At 39.4% G+C, this 23345-nt stretch overlaps 1 protein-coding gene across 6 annotated transcripts in view; it reads left to right on the top strand.

Annotated features, from left to right (window-relative positions):
* The window catches only part of ano3 (anoctamin 3), a 38363-nt gene extending 16408 nt beyond the window's left edge, over positions 1-21955 (top strand). For 2 of the 6 annotated variants that reach the window (XM_044194377.1, XM_044194382.1), the window contains 24 exons: positions 603-809; positions 3531-3661; positions 3812-3967; positions 4061-4161; positions 4286-4330; positions 7331-7462; positions 8044-8150; positions 9322-9377; positions 9476-9597; positions 11685-11819; positions 11955-12051; positions 12843-12903; positions 14958-15040; positions 15227-15367; positions 15773-15937; positions 16170-16206; positions 16324-16435; positions 16752-16809; positions 17072-17169; positions 17440-17594; positions 17737-17889; positions 18874-19024; positions 19113-19302; positions 19805-21955. In XM_044194377.1, the coding sequence (XP_044050312.1) occupies positions 603-809; positions 3531-3661; positions 3812-3967; positions 4061-4161; positions 4286-4330; positions 7331-7462; positions 8044-8150; positions 9322-9377; positions 9476-9597; positions 11685-11819; positions 11955-12051; positions 12843-12903; positions 14958-15040; positions 15227-15367; positions 15773-15937; positions 16170-16206; positions 16324-16435; positions 16752-16809; positions 17072-17169; positions 17440-17594; positions 17737-17889; positions 18874-19024; positions 19113-19302; positions 19805-19987 (2876 nt within the window). In that variant the 3' untranslated portion in view covers positions 19988-21955. Of the gene's footprint in view, positions 1-602; positions 810-3530; positions 3662-3811; positions 3968-4060; positions 4162-4285; positions 4331-7327; positions 7463-8043; positions 8151-9321; positions 9378-9475; positions 9598-11684; positions 11820-11954; positions 12052-12842; positions 12904-14957; positions 15041-15226; positions 15368-15772; positions 15938-16169; positions 16207-16323; positions 16436-16751; positions 16810-17071; positions 17170-17439; positions 17595-17736; positions 17890-18873; positions 19025-19112; positions 19303-19804 lie in introns of all 6 variants that reach the window. The other 4 variants (XM_044194376.1, XM_044194379.1, XM_044194378.1 and 1 more) reach the window with 3 other exon arrangements.
* The last annotated feature ends 1390 nt before the right edge of the window (positions 21956-23345 follow it).

Genomic DNA, 23345 nt, shown 5'->3' with positions numbered 1-23345 from the left:
GAATACATTTCCAAACTGTCTTTAGTGAAACCCTCCCTGCCTGGTAAATGTCCACACAAGACAAATTTCTCCTAAGGGAAACAGTAAAGGCTAATCGAATCTAGTCTAATCTTTCAAACTTCAAGCCCTCAGTTTATTTTGGCTTTTCTGTTATAAATTTCTAGTCCAAGCTGAGACTTTAGAAAGCTCCTTTCAGACCCACAGAGCTGCAATATACAACTGTTTTCACAGGCAGAGTAGTACTTTCCATGACCAGTTAACTGACCTGTCATGCTTCCCACTGGCTCATTCATTAGCTGTTTGGCTATTAGCTGACTAACCTCCTCCTTATGTAATATATTTTTTGTATTGTTGACTTCAGTAAGATTTAATGTCATGTGGTGTTGATTAAGAGGAAATTAGTTCTCCCAGCATTGGTTCATCAAAGAGCAGAGCCTAATCCAGTCCATCCCTTAATGCAAGTGTCTCTGACTAAAATATATTTTTATTTATAAGCACGATTCAGCTACAGAGTCTTTTATTTAGCTTTCTTTTCTATCTGTATTTATACATTTTTAAAGTGACTAGTGAAATGACCTCCACTCTGTCCCTCTCGTCCTCAGGCATGCACACCAGCATCAGCGAGATCCTGAAGGAGAAGAGCCTAAAGCCGTCTCGCCGCAGCCTGCCCTGCCTGGCCCAGAGTCAGACTCATCCAATCAACCTCAACCACTTCCTGTCTGTGCCTCTGAGCCCAGAGCCCAAACCAGAAGTCGAGGTTCTGAGTCAGAGCATCAGCACTTCCTGCAACCTCCTCCCGCCTCAGACAGGTCACTCCACTGAGAGGAACTTACTAATGTCTTCCTAAACCCATTAGTGGATAACATGCTTCAGTCATGAGAGAGTGGCTGCATCAGTTTGCATCACTGATATACAGTATATGTTGATAAGTTAACCTTGTAAATGCTAAATAGCATTGAACTAGATATGAACAATTTTTATATGCAGCAATCGTGGTCATTTCAAAGTTGAAGTTTCATGATGTGTTAAATTTATTTTTCTGGTCTATTTAGATATATACAAGGAAGCCTTTCACAGCAAATCGACATCATGTCTGTGATGCAAACTATTAGTGTTATTCTGTCAAGTTATTCTATTATGATGTATTGCTGCTGGTGACTGCCATTATTTTCCGCATGGTGTGTTTAATTATTCTCTCCATACTCTGCACTGACTGTATTGAATTTTATGCTCAACAGGAACAGAGTTGCCACACAGATTTTCATAATGTTGGTGATATTTAAGGCGTGTGAGTAATATTGATTGAGCAGATTGTATTAATGCTGCAGGGGATTTAGAAAACACACACGTGTCCGATGCATTTTCAGAGGCAGTGAGATAGTGTGGACATCTCTGTATGGAAATGGCTGTTGGAGAGGGAGAACTATTCAGTCTTATTAATATCTTCAAGAATATTCAGAGGCCACTGACAGTGAGGGCTCTATTTTTGTCACAGCACAAAGACTAGCACAAGCAACACTACAACAAGTTGGCATTTTCCTGACCTTAAAACACCTTTTGCCTTTCCCTTTGGTATTTTGCTGCTTAGTGCAGTGTGCAAAAGTGGGAAGAGAGATACAGTTTCATGAAGATGAGGCAGCACAAGGTGAGGTGTTGCTATTTTTGTGAAAACTGGCTCTTTGAGCTGAAAATAGACGTCTGAGGAAGAGGTCTGTTTTCTTTTGGCTTGAGGAGGGTGCAGACAGAAGGAGAGAGTAGACAGACCAACCCATATGAAGTCGCTAGACAAGGACATGATCCTACACCAGCTTCTTACCCGTTTACACAAACAGATGTGTTTGATGAGTCGAAGCTGGATGCACTGCTGCTGGAGAGTGAACCCAAATGTGCCACGTTTAGTTTTACTGTTATAGTACTAATTTTACTATAGTCTGCATACTAGTTATTATGTGTATCATGCACAGAAAATATGACATTAATGTAAACAGCTCCCACATACCAAAAACTGACTAGTTAAGTAATGCAGCATGATCCAGCAGCGTAAATTCAAACTGCTTTTGGATTCTTTACAGGACCCCGTGTTGTCCAAAGTTCTGAGTCATTTTTCAGCACAGTTGACACTTTTATCTCAAATTCCAAATGGACTTTATTGGCTTTCAGTGTGGAGGAAATTCACATTAAGAAGACACATTACTGCAATCAATTTCCTACAACTTTCTGGACTACACTTGTGCACTTTTGATATTAGTTGTATACTGTATACTGGATGAAATTGTATTATGTCGTTCATTCTGATGTTTTGGTTGTTTGTGGTGGGTAATAGAGATATTCTTCCACTTTATTACTCTAATGAAATCAATAGCAAGCGGCTATGGCTACTTTTCACTATTCTGTAGAGACATAGTGATTCTAAAGATTATAACACTGCTCAGTTGTGATCTTAAAATAGACAGAAGATAGGACAGCTTTCTCCACAATCCCAGCCTGGATCAGGGAGTTGAAATAAAACTAAAGAAAGAAAAAAAAACTGTCACAGCTAGTGATTTTGCATTAAAACTTTGTTCTTTTTGTCCACGGCCCAATAATGTGCTAACACACACTAAAACACATTGTTGGCTAGAGACTCTAACTTAACTTCAGTTACTTAATGAAGCTGTTAAGTCCTAATGCTATGGTGATTTAAATGACAACTTCCTCTAAAAAACGTCATGATTTAGATTTCCCACACTTGGTTTCAGCACAGCAGTATAAAAAGGTTCTGACTGTAGTCACACCAAGCTAATCTGGTGGTGAAGTAGAAACATTTGACTGGAGAAATGAGCCAAGCTGTCACACATTGTATTGGAGAAGGCATAACTTATGCTGTACTGTGAAATGCTACATCTCCCTAATAGATATAGGATGTAAACTTTATGTCCATGTCATGCTATTAGAGTGCATGTATTATGAGATTTAGACTGTCATGATAAGCCACAGAAAATGTCTTGTTTTAGCCTGATAGCCTAGCCTGATCGTTATACCCAGTAAATCTACTTCCCCTCTCATAAAAGCCATATTTACCATTGAAAATGGAAAAGCTTCCATATGTTGTGTTGCAAAAGAGTTATTGTTTGTCACTTCTTCTTCTTCTTGTTCGTGGCAAAAAAAAAGGGTAATCTGATAAAGTTTCAAAACATTTAGCTTCTAGAACAGTTAGAAAACGCATTCTGTGGGTTTGACAAAAGTTTATCTTGTTCATGCTCATCAGTGGGATGCGTGAAGATTCAGGAAGGAAGGAAACACGATTGGCCCTCTTTCAACATCGGTGCATGGATCTGTTAAATTGCATCAAGGTGTTGCTTTCAAGCTGGCGCCCACATTTGAATAACTTGAATTTTTATTTAGCTAAGATCTAATTTCAGTGTTGGCAATTGGATTAAGGGAAATATTGACTTGAGCAACAACAAAAGCCTTAATGCAGATAGGACACTTTGTGTGGTGCGTTACCAGTTCAATAACTGTCTCATTGATCGTGCTTTGTCTGTGTGCAGCAGAGGATGGCAAGGATCACTACATGGAGGAGTCCGAGGCGACTACATGTGAAACAAGGGCTGATGAGTCATTTCTGCTACAAAAGCCTGTCACCCGTGCTAAATTGGAGGCCCGCACAGATTCACTTCAGGTACCACGCTCCCAGTAATCCACAATTATTGTTGACAATGTTACACTGTAGTTATTTTGTCACTGAACCACTGAGAAGCTTCAAGCTTTAGCATTCCTGTGTTTAGCATCGCTGCATCTAAAATTCAGAGGTGAAACATTGTCGCTACAGGGAAAGAATCCTGCTGGTTCTTCCGGGCTGTTTTTCCGAGATGGGAAAAAGCGTATTGACTACATTCTGGTTTACAAGAAGTCTAGTCCACAGGTGGAAAAGAGGTGCACCTTTGAGAAGAATTTACGGGCAGAGGGTCTAATGCTGGAGAAGGAGGTAAAAAACTTTGGTCTGGTTTTAAAAGACGATTCGTTAGCTTGATTTCTCAACTTAGTTCTCAAACTCCTGTGTTTCTTTTTAATTTGAAAGCCCTCTTTGACGAACAACGACATCATGTTTGTGAAGGTCCACGCTCCTTGGGATACGCTTTGCAAATATGCAGAGCAGATGAACATCCGAATGCCTTTCAGGTAACCGTAGTTAGAGAAAAAGATTGAATCTTTAACTCTGGAAAGTGTGAGGGTCAGCTTTTTCAGTGGCTGGCAACTTGATACAGTCTCCCTAACTTGTCTTTTAATTTTTTTCTTCTTTAAGGAAAAAATGTTACTTTACAGACTGGAAGAGCAAAACCTTGGGCAGGTAAGTAGATTTAAGGTATAGGATTATTTATTTCTGTTGCTCTCTGGGGGCAGGAAGCTGGACGCTTCAGTGTCTCTAATTCATGAGGGATGAGCTGTGGATAGTGTTTTAAGACTAATGTTATCAGTCACCTCAGTGAGGAACACAAACAGAAAGTTTGAGTCAAACCATTATTGTCCTTTTTAACCCAGCCACTGAGTGAGCATTGATTTGTCCAGGATTAATCAACCCTTTACACAGTTAAAATATATAACATATACGGTGTTTACAAAGTCTGGGATTAGATTTTTAAATTGGAAAATCACCCCCTGTGTGCAATACTGATAGGTAGCAATAATTGAAATGGTTGGAAAGTCATTTAAAAATCAGTGTTTAAGTGCAGTTGATTTTGCTAGGATTTACAAATACAGGCATGTTTGTTATGTTATGTTATGTTTGATTAAATGAATGTGATTAATCCAACCTTTTCAAAAAGCACAGCATCCTGCACGTCATTGCACGCACATTGTTAGGAGAACAATACTGTAACTCACCCACATTGACAGTGCTTTTCTCTAAAATACTTGTAATCTTTCAGTCTAATAAATGGAGCTGCACAGGCTTATTTGCATACTATTTTTAGAGAGACGCACTTGCGCTTAGATGTCATGTTCAAGTGTCCAAGCTCTGCATGGGACTCCAAATTTCCATCTCTTCATCTTACTGGAATGCAGATAGATACAGTCCAACAATTTCCAAAAATGTATGGCAGCATCTTTTGTTTTGAAGATTGGTTGGATGGTTAACATACTGCTTGTACATTTTAGTTCTGTAAAGTCTACAAAAAGACTCAGTTGGAAAAAGGTGATGTCACATACTCCCATGCACCAATCAGGATTTTGCAACATTTGAACTCAAATCTGATGACATTTGTTGGGTTGTTTGTTTATGTCACTAGTCCATTGTCAATCAAATCTGATCAAATAACACTCCCATAGTCCTGATAAAGCAGATTAGCTGAGTCTTTTACTGTTAAAGTCTTAATTAAGAACACCCAAGAATGTTTTTTATTAACTTTAAATTGTAGCGTTGCTTATTTAGTCGTAAATATTTAATGTCATAGAGAAATACATAAGATTTGAAACCATGTTCTCAGCATTGTTGTTCACTCCAGTGATGAACGGTACTGAAATGAAAAATCACTGTACCACAGCAATGATGGCAGAAGTTTATGTATAAGCTTTGAATAGGCAACAGTTAGTGAAGTGTGATATTACTAGTTGTGAAGGTGTTTGTTTTCATTTATCCATTTGACTGCAAACATTGTGTGACTCATTTCTTCATAGGTGCAACCTGCCTGTTTTAGTGTTTTATGATAAGTCACCATGCAGATTGATATACTGTATCAATTATCACAAACACATTATGGATAGACATACTGTAGTCAATAGAAGATGTTGAAGGAGTTGACAATATGGATAATATTGATATTGATAATATTTCATCTTTCCATACCACGTACATTTTAATATAGTTATGCTTGGAGGACACACACGCACACACCTACACACACAGAGCAGACGAAAATCACACAGACAGAATCGCTCGCCCACCTGTCAAACTGAGAACAAAGCACTTTTAAATCTTATGTGAGAGTGATCTTAGTCATTGTGAACAATGAGGACCATTATGTTTTCCTCAGAGCTCCTGAAGTCTTTCACTAAGCGGTTGCTCTAAAAAGAAAAATCTACCCGAGTAGTAAATAGGCTTTATGTGTTTACTAATGATCTGTCACTAACTCGCGTTGCTGTAAACCTGAACAAATGGGCCGTGTGCAGGTGGTGACAACTTCCTGGTTTGATGTCATTACTTTCTGTACAGTACCGGTCCCCCTCACAACGACATTCATAAAATGCTCTCAGGCAACAGTGTGTTTTCCCCCGGAATTCCCATTTATATTCATTCAATCCATATCAGAGCACAGCAGAGCCTTACAAATTACACCTGTGAGACCTATCCAGCAAATCTGGAGAAGCAGTGTGCAAATATTACCCAGCCAACAGAACTTTAGATGTCAATGCCAGTCTGTTGGTTGGTCGACTACTTTGGTCCAGATTGAAACATCTCAACAACTATTGGTAGGGAGTGCCATGAAACTTTGTATACACATTTCTGGTGCCCAGAGGGTGAATCCTAAAGATGCAGGTGATCCCCTGGCATTTCATCTGCCGCCACTAGTAGGTCAAAGATTTTACTTATACTTTGAAATAACTCAAAAACTACATGTTGGATTGGTGCAAAATGTTATACAGACATTCATGATTCGAGGTTCTAATGACTTTGGCGATCCCCTGATTTTTCCTCTAGCACCACCATGAGGTTGTCATTTGTGGTTTTTAACTGATGAAATTTGGTGCACACATTCATGTCCCCCGCAGGATGAATTGTAACAACTTTCATGATCTCTTAAATTTTCATGTAGCGCCATCATCAGGTCAAAAATTTGGTTTATGACCAAATACCTGCAAAACTAATGACATTTGTGTTTAGTGCTAATTAGCAAATGTTAGCATGCTGACCATGCTTAACTAAGATGGTGAACATGGTAAAAAACTATATCTGCTAATCAGCGTGTTAGCATTGAAATTGTGGGCATGTTACCATGCTGATGACACAGAGCCACTAGCATAGCTGAAGACTCTTAGTCTTGTTTCTATTTATGAAGTTAATTTAACATTAAAATGAGATACAATTTAGGAAATCAATGCATGCTTTCAGACTTCACCTGATTCTTAAATCATCACTGCAATATGAAAAAAATAACTCAAATTAAAGCAACGTGAAAATTAAGATCGATAGTCTCCAGTGTGATGCCAGCAATGCGTGCGTGTACGTGTGCATGTGTATATAAACGTGTGGTGTTAACGGAAAAGGTTAGGAGCCACTGTTCCATTTAAAAGAAAACAATCTTCATGTTAATCTGTGCCGTTAATCCTGTATCTCTATGCGTCTGTGCAGCAGGTTTCATCTGAGATGTCGTCAAATAAAAAGCTGGCTTCCCAGAAACCCCATGAAGCTGGACAAAGAGGCCTTGCCTGACCTGGAGGAAACCGACTGCTACACAGCCCCCTTCAGCAGAGCACGCATGCATCAGTAAGGAGGACATATACACAGTCATGCACATGATCAGAGTGTCACATAATGGCAGTGTCTGTATCAGTAGTGTTAGCTGACATTTCTCCTGCTCTGTAACCCTAGTTTCCCTCTCATCCATCACATCCATTCATGTCCTGAACTCACGATGTGGAATTTAGAAACCAGCAGATGAAATTTGCACAATGAAGTCTTGTATATTTGATAGCTTTGAGCCAGAACGATAAAGACAAGTTGATCATAAATAAGATATCGAAATACTGCAGCAGATGTCCATGAAATGATTAGATTTATCCGCCCATTCCTTCTGGTTTTGTCATTTTCAAAGCATCTCTTTGATGAAAGTTCTTATCTAATCTCATTTGTCAGTGAATCATTTCCACTTTTCCTTTGCTCGTCAACCTTGACATTTTTCGGGAAATAATGGTGCTGAAATGAAACAAACCTTACATCACAAATTGAGTTTTAATGAACTTCCCATTGTTTCTGACTCAGCTCTCATTAAGGGCTGTGACTGGATCATGTTGATATACTGTTACATGATGAATATCTGAAGGAATGTGCTGTTATTTTCCTCCCAGCTTCACTATCAACAATAGAGAGACCTTCTTTTCCAATTCCACCAGAAGCAGAATAGTCCATCATGTCCTGCAGCGCACCAAGTATGAGGATGGAAAATCAAAGATGGGTAAGGCTCCACACTTGCTTCTTTCTCTTCTTCCTCCTCACATACTAAACAATATTTCAATATTTCTTAATGTACATGTATCCATCATAATGACCTATTTAGGACAGTTTATTCACTGACAAGGGGGCAGAGTCTACATATTTTAGGTAAGAAATAGTTTTTATGCTTGTTTCTGTTAATCTAGCTTTATTCACCAGCAACTTTAGTGTTAGACTTTACAGAATCAGCCCTAAATAATTAATGCCAATTAGTGGCAAAGCAACAAAAGACACACAGTAAATTCAATAAAACACAATAATTCTGTCTTTATTTCTATCTCTGTGTTAATTATGTCACTACTAAAACCAGCAGGGGCCCCAGTGAAAGAGATTAGATTTTGCTGTTAATTTGACTTTAGAGAGCAATAGTGGGGTAGTGGGGGGAATTATGCCTTTGTTTGTTGTTTTGCTGTGGGATGATTAAAATGTGGGCTGCTGCTGAGCTGTTGGTATCGTCCAACTTGTGGCTGATTCCTCCTCTCCTTCTGGCTGTTGTTTTTTGTTACGAAATTGTCCGTCCACTCCCGCTCTACTATCTTGTCTGACTGCCGGCGACATGTTGTGCTGATTAAAGTTTGGCCTTGAAGGGCTGGAACGGATTTCACATTAATATTTTAATACTGTTGACCACTCTACTTTCCAACAAATAAGATCAGCTCTGCCACAAGAGTGGAAAATCCTTTTCAAATCCACCCCTCCCGGATCCTGCTCTCACTATCTACAGTTTCAGTCAGGGGATGACAATGCAAATGATTGCACTATTGTCCTGTAAAAATAAACTTTTAATTCATTACTTCTTCAAACAGTACAGTGCAGCCAATTCAGGCAGTTTATTGTGATTGAAACAATATTTTAAACCAAGTACTTATGGTCCAGAAAAAATAAAAAAAGGTTATTTTCAAGTGCTTGCAGCTATTTGAATGAGTGTTTTAACCCTCATGTGCTTGTCTAATGCAGCTTGGCAGTTACATAATGCAGTAAATTGCTGTGACTGTAAAAGAGTGGGTTTAAATGAATCTCTCATTGGACCCCTCTCTGAATTATGACTGGTACTGAATTTTTAATGTGGTGTCCTTGTGCTTCTCGCTGGTATATCGGCATTCTTTGACATGGCATGGTTTATTCTACTGTAGGTATCAACCGGTTATTGGGCAACAACACATATGAGGCTGCATTTCCTCCTCATGAGGTGAGAAGATTTTTATTTGTGCTGAAAAGCTGTAGAGATTCACGTATTGTCAAACTGTAAAATTCCTCCTGTAATGTAGATTTCCCTACTCTCATCAGGGTGGTTACAAGAGCAGACACCCAATTAAGACACACGGTGCCCAGAACCACAGGCATCTTCTGTACGAGCGCTGGGCCCGCTGGGGAATCTGGTACAAATACCAGCCTCTGGACCTCATCAGGTAATCAGATTTGAAACAGGTGAGACAGCACCATGAACTGTTTTTGGACGTTTACATGAGCTCTAGTGTCCTGGTTATGAACCTCGTTCTGTCTTTGATCATATTCAGGATGTGTTGTTTAAATAGAACATCAGCTCCCTGAATGAAGTACATGTTTATAAAGATATCCAGGTTTTTGATCACAGTCTGCTGTCTGAACAGGCATGTTTATGACTCCCCGACATCCCAGGATGTCTGATATTTCTGAACTGATGGAGGGTTACTTTAACATTGAGGATGAAACCACTTTAGTTTATGGCTGCCTTGGCACTGCTGTGTTTTAGCACTGTCTTTTCCATCTTACCACCAGTAAAGGAAGAGTAGACAGAGTGACAAGGAATACTGTAGTTTGATATTTTGTGAAATACACTTATTCACTTTCTTGCCAAGAGTTAGATGAGAAGATCAATACCACTCTCATGTGCTAAGTACAGAGCTGGATCAGGAGGAGATCCAAGATGATATGAATTTGTCAACCATCAGAGATTTTGTCCAACTTTTCACACCGAGGTAGCTATCCCTTTAACATCTCCAGTTGTATTGTGGGAATGTTGAATCAGTAAGCAAATCTGCTTTATGGAAATATTGGATTTAAAGCAGCTATAATAAATATTTGTATTATAACAATTTGTTATATGACAATGTGAAAACAATGTGAAAGGGCTCACTCGTAGTGAGAATTATCACCCGAATCTGCAGCTGCCCTCAACTTTACAGAGCTTTACAGTGAGTTTCAGTTCATTGTTTAGCTGTCCAGCCATTTTCAGCCGCAGCAGGCAGCTGATTACAGCTCTAAAAGCCCACTGGACACTACCTGCTCAGCAGCAAATGAAAAACAGACACAGTTAGCAACTAGCTGATGAACATAATGGAGTATTTAGCAGCTAAAGATCCAGATATTTCCCTCAGGAGTTGGTAGAGACCAAAAACAGCTAAAAGGAGAGTGAAAATTTAACTAACATTCACCAGGTGACAAGAGACACAACTCTAAATGAATGATAATGTTGCTCTGTGTCCGCTGGGTGTGTAAATAAACAACTATTTGCTAACAAGTTCTACGTATCAATTGAGTTTTCACAACATTGTCTTATAAAATTATATATACTGTGATAGAAGATTTTATCCATATCACCCACTCCTATAGCTTGATATATATATGTATATATATATATATATATATATATATATATATATATATATATATATATATATATATATATATATATATATATATATATATATATATGTGTATATATATATATATATATATATATATATATATATATATATATATATATATATATATATATATATATATATATATATGTATATATATATATATATATATATATATATATGTATATATATATATATATATATATATATATATATATATATATATATATATATATATATATATATGTGTGTATATATATATATATATATATATATATATATGTGTATATATATATATATACACATATATATATATGTATGTATATATATGTATATGTATACCCACTGAAATGCTTTACTGGAGCAGTGTCTTGCTCAAGGGCACCTTGACAGCTGTGGTTTAAGAAGCCGATATACTTCTTGATTTATTTCCCACCACAGCATTATAGTGGTAGAGCGGTCGTCCACCAATTGGAATGTCGGCGGTTCGATCCCCCTGCCCACATGTCGAAGTGTCCTTGGGCAAGGCACTGAACCCCAAATTGCTCCTGAGGGCTGTGTGTGAATGCTTAGTTAGTTTCTTTCAACTGATGAGCAGTTGGCACCTGCCATTGGTGTATGAATGGGGTGAATGTAGGGTGAAGTGCTTTGAGTAGTTGGAAGACTAGAAAGGCGCTATACAAGTACAGTCCATTTATGTGACCTTTCAGTCCAGCAGCCTCCCTCTCCATTAGGCTACCATGACCACCTCACAGTAACAACACTAACTGTACCCACAACTTCACTGCAAGTGAACATGGCCAGGTATAATTAACAGTCAACATAGTTTATTAGGGAATTTTGACCACTTCATCTCTCTGTCTCTCTCCCAGGCGGTACTTTGGTGAGAAAATTGGTCTTTACTTTGCATGGTTGGGCTGGTACACTGGCATGTTGATCCCTGCCGCCCTGGTTGGTGTTTTTGTCTTCCTCTATGGTCTCTTCACGATGGACTCTAGCCAAGTCAGGTCAGTTCACACAACCTGCATACTAAATAGGATTGTGCACATACTCCCTGGCATTGAAATTAATGTATAATGTGTAATTTAAAACATGTATATTCTTGATTGTTGCTGTCATTTCCTGATTCATTGTCTCATCAGTAAAGAGATTTGTGAAGCCAACACTACCATCATGTGTCCTATGTGTGAGGAGACTTGTGATCCGTGGACGCTGAGTGACAGTTGTGTCTACGCGAAGGTCAGTGCAGTTCTGATGATATTAATCTGTAGTCACAGCATTTCAGTACTTTAGATTTTCTCAACCTCTTCTAGTTCATTAGAAACGTTTTACAAATATTTGTTTTCCAAAAACTCTCATGACTCATTTAGAGTATGTCAAAATCACGGAGGAGGATCATGGAGCTCCAAATGGATTATAGTGAAATAATAATGTATTTCAAACCGATTTAATTCACTTTTATTGAAGATATAGAAACAGAGATGGTTAGAGATTTTTGGAAATACACTACTACTTTCTTGCCAAGATTTAAATAAGATCAACACCATGCTCATAATAAATATTAAGCTACAACCAGCAGCCGCTTAGCTTAGCACAAAGACTGGAAACAAGGAGATACTGTTAGCCTTGCTCTGTCCAAAGGTAAAACCACAACTTGTCATTTTTACACTTGTTTTTTGTACAGATTAAATAAATGAGAAATAACGTGTTAAGTGAGCTTTAGAGGTGCTAATAGCCAGATTTGTTACCAGTGGACAAAGCCAGGCTAGCTGTTTCCCCATGTTTCCCGTCTTTGTGCTAAGCTAAGCTGACTGGCTGCTGGCTGTAGCTTCATATTTACCATACAGACACGAGAGTGGTATCAATCTTTCTTATCTAACTCTCTGCAAGAAAATGAATTTCCCAAAATGTCAGTTATTCCTTTAAGAAAACTCCCATGTGAGGCCCCAAACTCAAGGATGAGAAACAGAAGTACGATGTTGATCATCACAAAGTTTTCAGAGCAGCCCTTCATGTGCTTGTGTTTCTAGGTGACCCATCTGTTTGATAATGGCGGCACTGTGTTCTTTGCTATCTTCATGGCTATTTGGGGTAGGTGGAGGCTGTTTTGTTTTTGTTCCTTTTCCTGATTTTGTGAACACTTGTTGTAATACAACAAAATTCAACTATGTTCCTCGCTTAATAGAAACCCTTCTGGAATTCAAATCTATTTATACATTAGTGTGTCAGTGCTTATGCTTCCACTCTCCACTCAACTCCTCCAAACACATGAGGCTTTTCAACTGAGAATTCAATACAGTAAACACACGCAGTGCAAATAGAGGAGATCTTTACACTGTAATACATTTATCAGTGAATAAATCATGGTCAGGTTTCTCTGATTGAACCTCTGCACTTACACTTCCAGTGCTGTCCTGATAATGTCGGTTGCAGAATTGCACCATGATAATGGTATATTGCAGCTGTGGTTCCCACAGCTATAATATGTTTGTAATGTATAGCGTGAGTGTTACTGGGCAGCGTCTGGCCCAGATCCATCTATCTGCCAGCGTGGTAAATAATCACTTGTGCCCAGAGGGAACAATTGGCACATTGTGTTCTGAGTTTGGGCTAAATGAAGGCCAAGGAGAGCTGGAGAGCCGAGGGAGGTCCGGCCAGCCTCGCTGACTGAGGTCTGTAGATCTGAATCCTGCATGAAGGCTTTTGGCTATGTGGACCAAAGTAGAAGTACTGCGCCACTGAGTTAGTGCACTCTAGGTCTGCTGTCTGTGAGTTTGTTTGAGCGAGATAGAGATGAAAAATTGGTTTGCCCAAGGGACCGAATGTGGGCATCTGAAAAGGCTGCTTTTCTCTCTCTTCAAACTAAAGTGGGTCAAGCTATAATAAACTTCAACATCTTTAACAGCAGTCACAGTTGTTCTGACTGAGGATTCACATTCTGGTGCTTTTTAAGGCTACAATTCCTTTGTGTGTCCCAAATTTATCTTCATCACAGAAATAATTTAGTTTTATTTTAAATGGATGAACAAATAACTCGTGTAGGGCTGCAACTAACTAATTCTTTTCATCATCGATTAATCTGCTGATTCTTTTCTAGATTAATCGCTCACTCTAAAAAATGCCACAAAATAGTACAAAATCTCCATCACACTTCTTGAAAGCACAAGGTGATATCCAAGTGACATAATAGTCTGACCAACAGACTAAAACCTTAAAATATTCAGTTTTCTATCAAATATGACCAAACAAATGCAGCCAATTCTCATAATTGAGTAGCTGGAACTGAGGATTTCTGTTGATGTTCTGTTGACGAATTCATTAATTGGCTAATTGTTTCAGCTCTAAACACATGTAATGTGTTCAAATATACGAAACATTCATAATACACAAATCAGAGCTGTGTTAAGGCTGCACAGCACTGATCGAGTAATCATGTCCGTTTTCGTTATACGTTCGTCTTCCTGCTACAAAATCACATGTATTATATGCCTGTCTAATGAAAACTGACAAAAGGGCTGAATCAGTAGTATAGTGTTACAGTGTGCTGTCCATCATAGAGCATACATGATTGCACTGCTTTTTTCCACTGACTCCGAGGTCCATCTATCACTGTCTTTGAACTAATACTACTAAGACAAAACTTTCCACAAATTGTATATTGAACCACAAAAGTGTGCCTGCCATGCCGCCTTTATAAAAGCCTTTTTACTGCTGTTATGTATCTGTAATAAACCAGAATACATGAAAAGTCTCGACAGAAAAAGGTTACGAAACATCATTTCTGGCGTTGTGTGCAGCTCAAGTCGTAATAGACTCCGACACAAAGGAAACAATGCCTCCAGACTGAATTCTGCCCACAGAAAGCTTTACTCTTGAAGTCTTTCAACATAAAATGGATCTCGCCTGACAAAGACACGATTTGGGGGTGAAACATTGTTAAAGTAAAGCCTGTTTGCTGTTGCCACTTTTCCTTAACTTCACCACAGAAACGAAGGCAGTCTGTGAAGTGATGGCTGTAATCAGTTTCCGTAATGGGCATTGCACGTCACTGCAGCCTGTGTTTCACTCAGGTTATCTGACCATGATGTGGTGTTTGGTTCATTGTGTTAATCAATAATATGACTGATTCCTGATCCCCTCTGCAGCCACAGTATTCCTAGAGTTCTGGAAAAGGAGGAGGGCAGAACTGACTTACGACTGGGATCTCATTGACTGGGAGGAGGAAGAGGTACGTCAGTAATTTCCTCAAATAGATCCGATATCATTTGATTACCTCACAATTTTAGTCTACGTCCATGCAGTACGTCTTCTAAATTTGACACTGCTAACATGATATAAAAGAAGAGCTATTGCTTCATCAGGCAGATACACCTACAGTTCAATAGTTCATACTGGAATGTGTGTTGTGAATCAGGAGGAGCTGAGGCCTCAATTTGAAGCCAAGTACTCCAGGATGGAGAGAGTCAACCCCATCTCTGGCAAGCCTGAGCCTTTCCAGCCCTTCTCAGACAAACTCAGCCGGCTCATGGTGTCTGTGTCTGGAATATTCTTCATGGTAAACCCTTTGATCTTTTGAATAATCTGCCCTTTTGGGATTCAGGCTCAGAGTGAGAGCACCCGTTACTTTGTGTGCCACCTTTGGAGTGGTTATGATGTGCCAGCAGTGGCATAATATCTCCCCCTGCTGGATGAAAACTGTATTGAGAGGAAATAGTGGATTTGGCCTTTCTGATGGCCTAATTTCTCATTTGAAATTTACATTTGATTACATTTGAATGATAAGTGTTTTGTTGAATAGTAAATTGTTTCTTAATCAATAGGTTTTCCTTTTTATGCTGCACAGTTTTTTATTATTAGTTAAGATAAAACCTCTACAACCTTACAACCTGCTTGTCACAGTTTTTAAAGACATATATCATCCCCTCCTCCATGCTTCCTTCTCTCCATCATCTCTGCTTAGATTTCCCTCGTTTTGACAGCCGTGTTTGCTGTGGTGGTTTTCCGTCTCATTGCGATGGAGAAGTTTGCTTCCTTCAACTGGTATTTTGTCAAGAAGAACTGGCAGTTTGCCACCTCTGGCACCGGTGTCTGCATCAACTTTATGATCATCATGTCTCTCAACGTGGTGGGTGTCTGGAAAAGCATCATCTGGCACGTTTACATATTCTGTCCAACAAATGTTTTATGAAACATTTATTTAGAGCTTTGTTCCAGGAACTATCACATCCACAGCCAGAAAGACCTTTTGTTTTTGGTAGTTTTTTTTGCTGAGATTCCTGTTTGCCTCTCTTTCTCATGATCATTACTCTCCTCAACCTTTTCTCTGTTGATGCTTATGAGTACTATCATCTTGTCAGGTGTATGAGAAGGTGGCCTATCTGCTGACAAATTTAGGTGAGAGTTGTCCACACGCTGCACGAATTTACACCTTCATTATCTCTTGCTTCCCAAATGGTTGGCAAGCATTTATTTTCTCCCTCGACCCCACAACCCCCGTTTCTCCCTCCTCAGAGCACCCACGGACAGAGTCTGAATGGGAGAACAGCTTTGCTCTGAAGATGTTCCTGTTCCAATTTGTAAATTTGAACAGCTCCACATTTTACATCGCTTTCTTTCTCGGAAGGTAGGCTGGCTGCCATGAACTCTACAGTTCCTGTTTACAGTGAATTTAATGAGAGATTGTGCAAAGATGTTTTGTTTCAAATTCACATGTCATGAAATCTGCCAAGAATCCTTCTTTTTCCCTTCTCACTGTATAGTTATTTTTGGACCTCATTTTTCTGCATTTCCAAAATACTGCCTTGACTAGAAATGCAACCAAGCTGTGGTTTATCGGACATAATTAGCACCTTTAAGTGTCCTTTTTTTCCTGCTCAGAGTTTATTAGTTTTCCTCTGATTGAATTTTGCAGCTAATGTTGCCAATCTCAATCTGTTCAGGTTTGCTGGCAGGCCTGGAAAATACAATAAACTCTTTAATCGATGGAGACTGGAGGAGGTGAGTGCAATTAGGCATCACCGTAAGTGGGCTGACTATTGCCTTTAGTTTTAGGATATATTTAGTAATTCGTCTTTCTAATGATCTTCCTGTATATTACTATGTGAACCTTTAATCTCCCACATAATTACTAGGATTTAAAATTTTAATGATCAAAAAACAGAATGGGATGAAGTGTGTCCCAGGATTCGCTCATGGCTTTGAATTATTGGGCATGAAATATGGATGTCACAGTTTTTTTATTTAAATGTTTTTTTCTCAGTGTCACCCGAGCGGCTGTTTGATTGATCTGTGCCTGCAAATGGGAGTCATCATGTTCTTCAAACAAATCTGGAACAACTTCATGGAGCTCGGTTATCCGTAAGTAATATGTTATTATAATCATGTGGTTCCATTAGAAATGCCGTATTAAATCCTTAATACTGTAAATTTAAGTGATTGGCATTTTATATATGCATATGCATTTTTTTTTTTGTCCTTTAGCTCATTAGCATATGAAAAGACTTTTCTCCTGTAGAAACATATCAAATCCTCTTGTGTGGGGCTTAGTAAAAGGGTTCCTGCAGTGCTGAGTGCATTGTCAGAAATAATTGCTTTGAGTTGACAGGTAGCTACTTGCAACGTTTTCAGGTTGTTGCAGAACTGGTGGTCTCGTAGGAAGATGAAGAAAGTAGGCGGTGGAGGGCCGAATGTAGAGAATAAAGCCCAGCTTCCACAGTGGGACAAAGACTGGAATCTGCAGCCAATGAACGCCCATGGACTGGTGGACGAATACCTTGAAATGGGTAAAACACTACACTCTTTTGAAGTGTTATATTTGTCTGAAGAGGGAAGGATTTATGCCTGTTACTCAATCTGTAACGCTGTTTGTGCCAGAGTTGAGACGGACATCCTCCAAGTTCATCCAAATGGTTCTTTCCTCTGCAGTTCTCCAGTTTGGCTTCACCACTATCTTTGTAGCGGCATTCCCACTAGCTCCTCTCCTGGCTCTGCTCAACAACATCATTGAGATTCGTCTTGACGCCTACAAGTTTGTCACTCAGTGGAGGAGACCCATGCCTGCCCGAGCCACTGACATAGGTCAGTCTGATCTCTGACTTTCCCCACACCGTGTCACACAGTGTCGGTTTTATTTTTAGATCAAAGCCACTTTTTTTTTTCCAACAGTAAAACATTGTGGGAACCAAACATTTTCCATCCTGTGGAGATAGATATGTTTCCATATCCTCTGCTTCTGTACTGCCATATGCTGCACCTCCCCTCCCACCAGCCCACCTCCCCATAGGACTACAAACACCACCCTCCAACTGCCATATAATATATGACCAAATGCTTTTTGAGGCATGTTGCCCTGTAATTAAAGGAAGAATCCACCCTGAAGCATTTAGATTTCTTCAGCTGTAATGAACGCATTATGTCTCAATCGCACAGAATCAAAGAGCAAAGCTTCTTTGTAGGTTTAAGCTGACATTTAGCGATCAGACAGAGATAGAGAATCTAATGCAAAGAAGGCAGAGAGATGATTTGTCTCCACTGACAGTACAGTAGCCTCAACAGACTTTATTGTAATGCAGTCAAAAAACATGCTGTATTTTGAGTAACACAGTTGACAAACTATTTGGTTACATGGCTGTATATGTGTGTATATATATATAAACAATATGTCCTTGCACTATCTCTGGAGGGTGTTCAAACTCATTCTGGTAAATTACTAACTGTGAATTGAAGTAAATGAAGCACGATGAAGGAAAGTGAGCATATCAAGAAAGCTAAATTACAAATCACAAAAGAATTCCTGCTAAATGTCACAATCAAGTGATTTCATTACATAATCAAAGGGTTGAATTTTTCTTTTCAGTTGTCTATCATTTTCCTTTGCTTGAGGCACTTTAATGTTTCACCAATAAAAGGCTTAGTACTGTAAGGCGCAGAGAACTCAAGTTACCATGTGTTGTAGATGAAGGCATGCAGGTTTATAAACCATCACACTGAACACTAATTTTCCTAACTGGCTTCCTTTACACTTTATTAAAAATGTTTATTCTCCTCTGGTTTGGCTGTCAGGTATCTGGCATGGGATTCTCGAAGGTATCGGTGTGTTGGCAGTCATCACCAACGCCTTCGTCATTGCCATCACCTCAGACTACATCCCCCGCTTTGTTTATGCCTTCAAATATGGCCCGTGTGTGGACAAAGGACACCACCATGAGGATGAGTAAGCATTAAATATAATGTGTAAGCTTAAAATATATCCGGCAGAGTGGCTTGTGTTATGGTGTGATAGCTTCTGCTTTCGCCCTCAGGTGTTTGCGAGGCTACATGAACAGCAGCCTGTCTGTGTTTGACATGGGCGAGCTGAAGAACAGCAGCCAGTCCAGATACTGCAGGTACAGAGACTACAGAGCGCCGCCTTGGAGCTCAGTGCCGTACGAATTCACCCTGCAGTTCTGGCACGTCTTGGCTGCCAGGCTGGCCTTCATCATCGTCTTTGAGGTCTGTCAGCCCTCCCCATTTCTTTTTTGTGTGTACCAGCAAGGCAAGCAGCTAAACTAAATCCCCTTATGTCTTCTCAAGTCTGTGAAACTAAAGACTATTTTTGTAGATTTCTAATTTAGTTTTAACTTTTATTAATTTATGTGCTGTCATTGTTAAATGAAAACATCACAAGCACAATTTCCCAAATTTTCATGCTTTAATTGAATCTTGCTGCTACAGTAGGTTGAGAAATTTCACTCAAAACCCACAGAATAAATCCCAAATTACATGGTGGTCCAGCTAAAAAAAAGGCACCATGTTTCTTCTTCTTTCCTTGAAAAGTTGACAAGATTTTCCCCTGACAACACTGCCTTGTGCAATGGTTTATACAGTGAGGAAAACTGGCATGCTATACACCTATAAAACATTATATGGCATATATAGTTCTTTATTGTAATACTGGCAACTAGTGTGTGAGTTCTGCGGAGGGTAACTGATAAATGATTAATGCTTCCCTCAGCACCTGGTTTATGGGATCAAGTCCTTCATAGCGTACCTCATTCCGGACATGCCGAAGGATCTCTGCGATCGTATGAGGAGGGAAAAGTACCTGATGCAGGAGATGATGTACGAAGCAGAACTGGAGCACCTGCAGAAGGAGAGAAAGAAGAACGGAAGGCGTTATCACCACGAGTGGCCTTAGCTTTACCCACCACGTCTCCACTACACGCCACACAGCCCTCAACTCACAGGCACGACCTCCCCTGCCTGCTTATTTATGTATTTTAGCTTTGAGAGTCTAGCTTCACTCAGCTGATTCTGTAGACCAAAGACACCCTCTTCAGTAACCAGATCCTCCCCCCAAACTGTCTGGCTTCAGGCTCTGGCCATCGCCATCTGTTCCACGTCCAGTGTTGGCGCTGCTCGTAATTTCTGGCCCCACCCCGCCCCGCCCCGATCCCTCACCTGGCTTCATCCAGCAGGTTGCCCTTGGATCTGTGCTGTGTCATGGCTTCACTGGAAAACCCTGTTCAATTGTAATGTTTACTATGCAGATCAAGGGCTGCAGATCACCACTGTTCACTTTTGGCACCCATCCTGCACTCTCTCTGTGTGGCAGCTAGTACTCCGCTTGGACTCTCCGCATGGCCGCATTTTTCTCCCGTGAGCATCAGCAGAGCAGTTCTGCTGCTTATGTTACAGAGCTACTGTGGCACTTAGCGTTTCTTGTTGCAAAAGTGATTCTGGTGATGTGGCTACCAAATACAATGGACACTGTTGTTGCAAAGCGACTGTATATTGCCCTTGAAGCATGCTGGTTAATATTTGCAGCCATTTCGTGAACTGCAAAGGAAAAAATAACAAAAATAAAAACAACAGCACTCATCATGGAGGATGTTAACATCTATTCAGTACATTCTCTATGAAATCATATAAAGTGCATGGTAATATTGTTTTGTACCTTTTGATAGACAAAGTCGCTGTCTTGATGCCTGGTTCACGTGTGTCTGTACTCAGTGTGAGCTGTGTGTTAATCTCCGTCCGTGCTACTGCTGAGCTTGACTGTCTTGAGTTGAGGAAATGTGAACTTTGATTTGATTGTGCCTACAGTTGTGCTCACCACAATTGTGTCACCAACATCACGTGTGCCTGTTTGTGCTGCACGTGCTTTTTTAAGTGCAAGAAATATTCTCTCTCCTCATTCTGTTGTCTGATCTTCTGTAAACTCTCTGAACTCTCCTGTAAGGGTTTGTTTTGGATGTGAGTCACACCACAGTACCTACTCGGGTCTCATCTAATGGCTCTGAAACACGTTGATGGTATACGTTGTAAAGTGACTCCCATCATGAACAATGTATACACTCACACGCAGGAGCCACAAATCTGCTCTTCCGTTCTGTGCTCGCAGCCTGTTTTTCATTTGTTGTTGGAAGCCCTGAAGCGTGGTTGAAACTTGGATCACTTAGACATACCTGTGGCTTGGATGTTCAGTTTGCAAAGAACATCCATCCACTGTTCCTCACTCACAAAGTACACCAACGTATTTCAGTTCTAGTCCTTTGCTAAAAAAGCACACGGTCAGATGCGGTTTCGGCTGCTTTCTGACCTTTATTGATGCGAAACTGAGAAATTAGGTTTTGTTAAATGCAGAGACATGACATTGCCTTTTATTGTGATTAATTCTGATGTCATGGATTAGAGAACTCAGGAAAACAGGCAGCATGTGCAAAACATCCATCTGTAAGGCTGAGTCAGAATCATAATCATTTCCTGTTTCATTCATGTTGAGATGGAGAGTTGTAGAGTCTGTGGAGTAAACAGTATTAATGAGGGGGGTTTGTATTTGTGTTGAACTTTAACGTCAGCCCAAGAGCTTTAGTACAGGTCATGTTGATCATTTGATGGTAGATAAGATTTAGAGTTAACCACATTATGCACAGTAAACGTCAAAGTTACACCAACCTAACTCCTGAAGACAAAGAATATCACTATCCTGAATGCATTGCACAACACTGAAAAAATCATTTTAAAAGAAGTGTACATTATTTCAATTTGTGTATTTATTCTTTGTATATACATTTTATGATGTATGTAATGGTTTTATACTATTTTGTGCTATCAGTATGAGTTCACCTGTTTTCACCCTCAGATAAACAAAGTAACGTCCACATTTCTCAGGTGTCCTCTGAATGTTTGCAGATGATCAACTTTTTATCATATTTTCTAAGATGCAGTGGGAGGTAAATCCAATCATCAGGAAATCATGGAATACCATCATACAGTTCACTATGGGGACATATTATGCAGGTTGTTGATTAAGATGTAATGATGCTTTCAGGTCATAATGTTCAATCTAATGATCATAATCATTTAATTCACAAGAGAGAGATATTTGTTTTTAAATCTTATTCCAATACTAAAGAAACTAGTCCAGGTTTTCAGAATATCTTCCCTGCTATGTGAACATTGAAAATCTATGCATGTTGTTATCCTTGAGTGCTACATTCATTTTGAACAGATGCAGATGTAAATGTACTGGCACATTTGTACTGTAGAGTATGCATGACAACACCTGCTTTGAGCAGAGCTAACTTCTGTAAAGTTGTTAACAGCGTCTTAAACATATCACCTCCCTTTTTCAGTGTTGATCATGACAAGACATTATGTTTCTTGATATGGCAGAATTTTATACTGTAAGAGTATTTTCTAAATAACATCTTGGACTCCAGACTGATTTATATAATCTGGCCTGGACTGAATTTCAAGGAGAGTCTGATCAAACAAAACATGTGAATCCTCAGATTTGCTCTGTTTGAAGACACAACTGGGAATTAGAATTATGTTTACCCCCTAACAGCTGAAGTGTTTAACCTAATGGTATTGGGGTGATTTTATGAATGAATAACTACATGACCTTGGATGTTTGACTTGCCCAGCTACTAATAATTTCTGGATGGATCTTTTTCCTTTTATCTTCTCCTCTCTGAGAACATCGGTTCCCCTTATCACTAACACAAATGCTGCACAGTGGTGGAAAGGTGTCTCATGCCTTCCACTGTTGGCAATAGCACAATATGAGTATTGCATAATAATTAATAATGGCATGACCTTGCACATCTCCGAAAACACTGCAGTCTATAGGGGGATTAAGCTTTCTGTTCTATGCTATGCCTCCTAATAGGATTGTGCTTGAGCAAGTGATGTACTTGACGTGGAAGCACAGTGACGTTAGACCATAGATTTAACTGTACAGTAGGATGGTATCAGTCGTGACATGAAGTGTATCAATGACATTGTTTACTTCGTTACTGTTTACATGTAAAAACATATTGAAATGTATAAAAATAATGTAACATAAAATAATTTGGATATCACTTTTTTCTGTAATAAATCATGGATTGTATCTTTTAAATCAAATCTGCTCTCTTTATTTTTGTTACTGTTATAATTTAAAACAACAGAGAAAGGGCCTCTGGGCCGAGCTGATATCATCTTCATGACCATCCAAGTTTAACTAAATCTGCTTATGGAACAAACCAGAGCACAGCGGAGCGCAGAGA

The sequence above is a fragment of the Siniperca chuatsi genome, linkage group LG4 (assembly GCF_020085105.1).
Source record: "Siniperca chuatsi isolate FFG_IHB_CAS linkage group LG4, ASM2008510v1, whole genome shotgun sequence".
NCBI classification, from domain to species: Eukaryota; Metazoa; Chordata; class Actinopteri; order Centrarchiformes; family Sinipercidae; genus Siniperca; species Siniperca chuatsi.
Note: the sequence above shows the minus strand (reverse complement) of the source record. Positions and strands in the feature narration are given on the sequence as shown.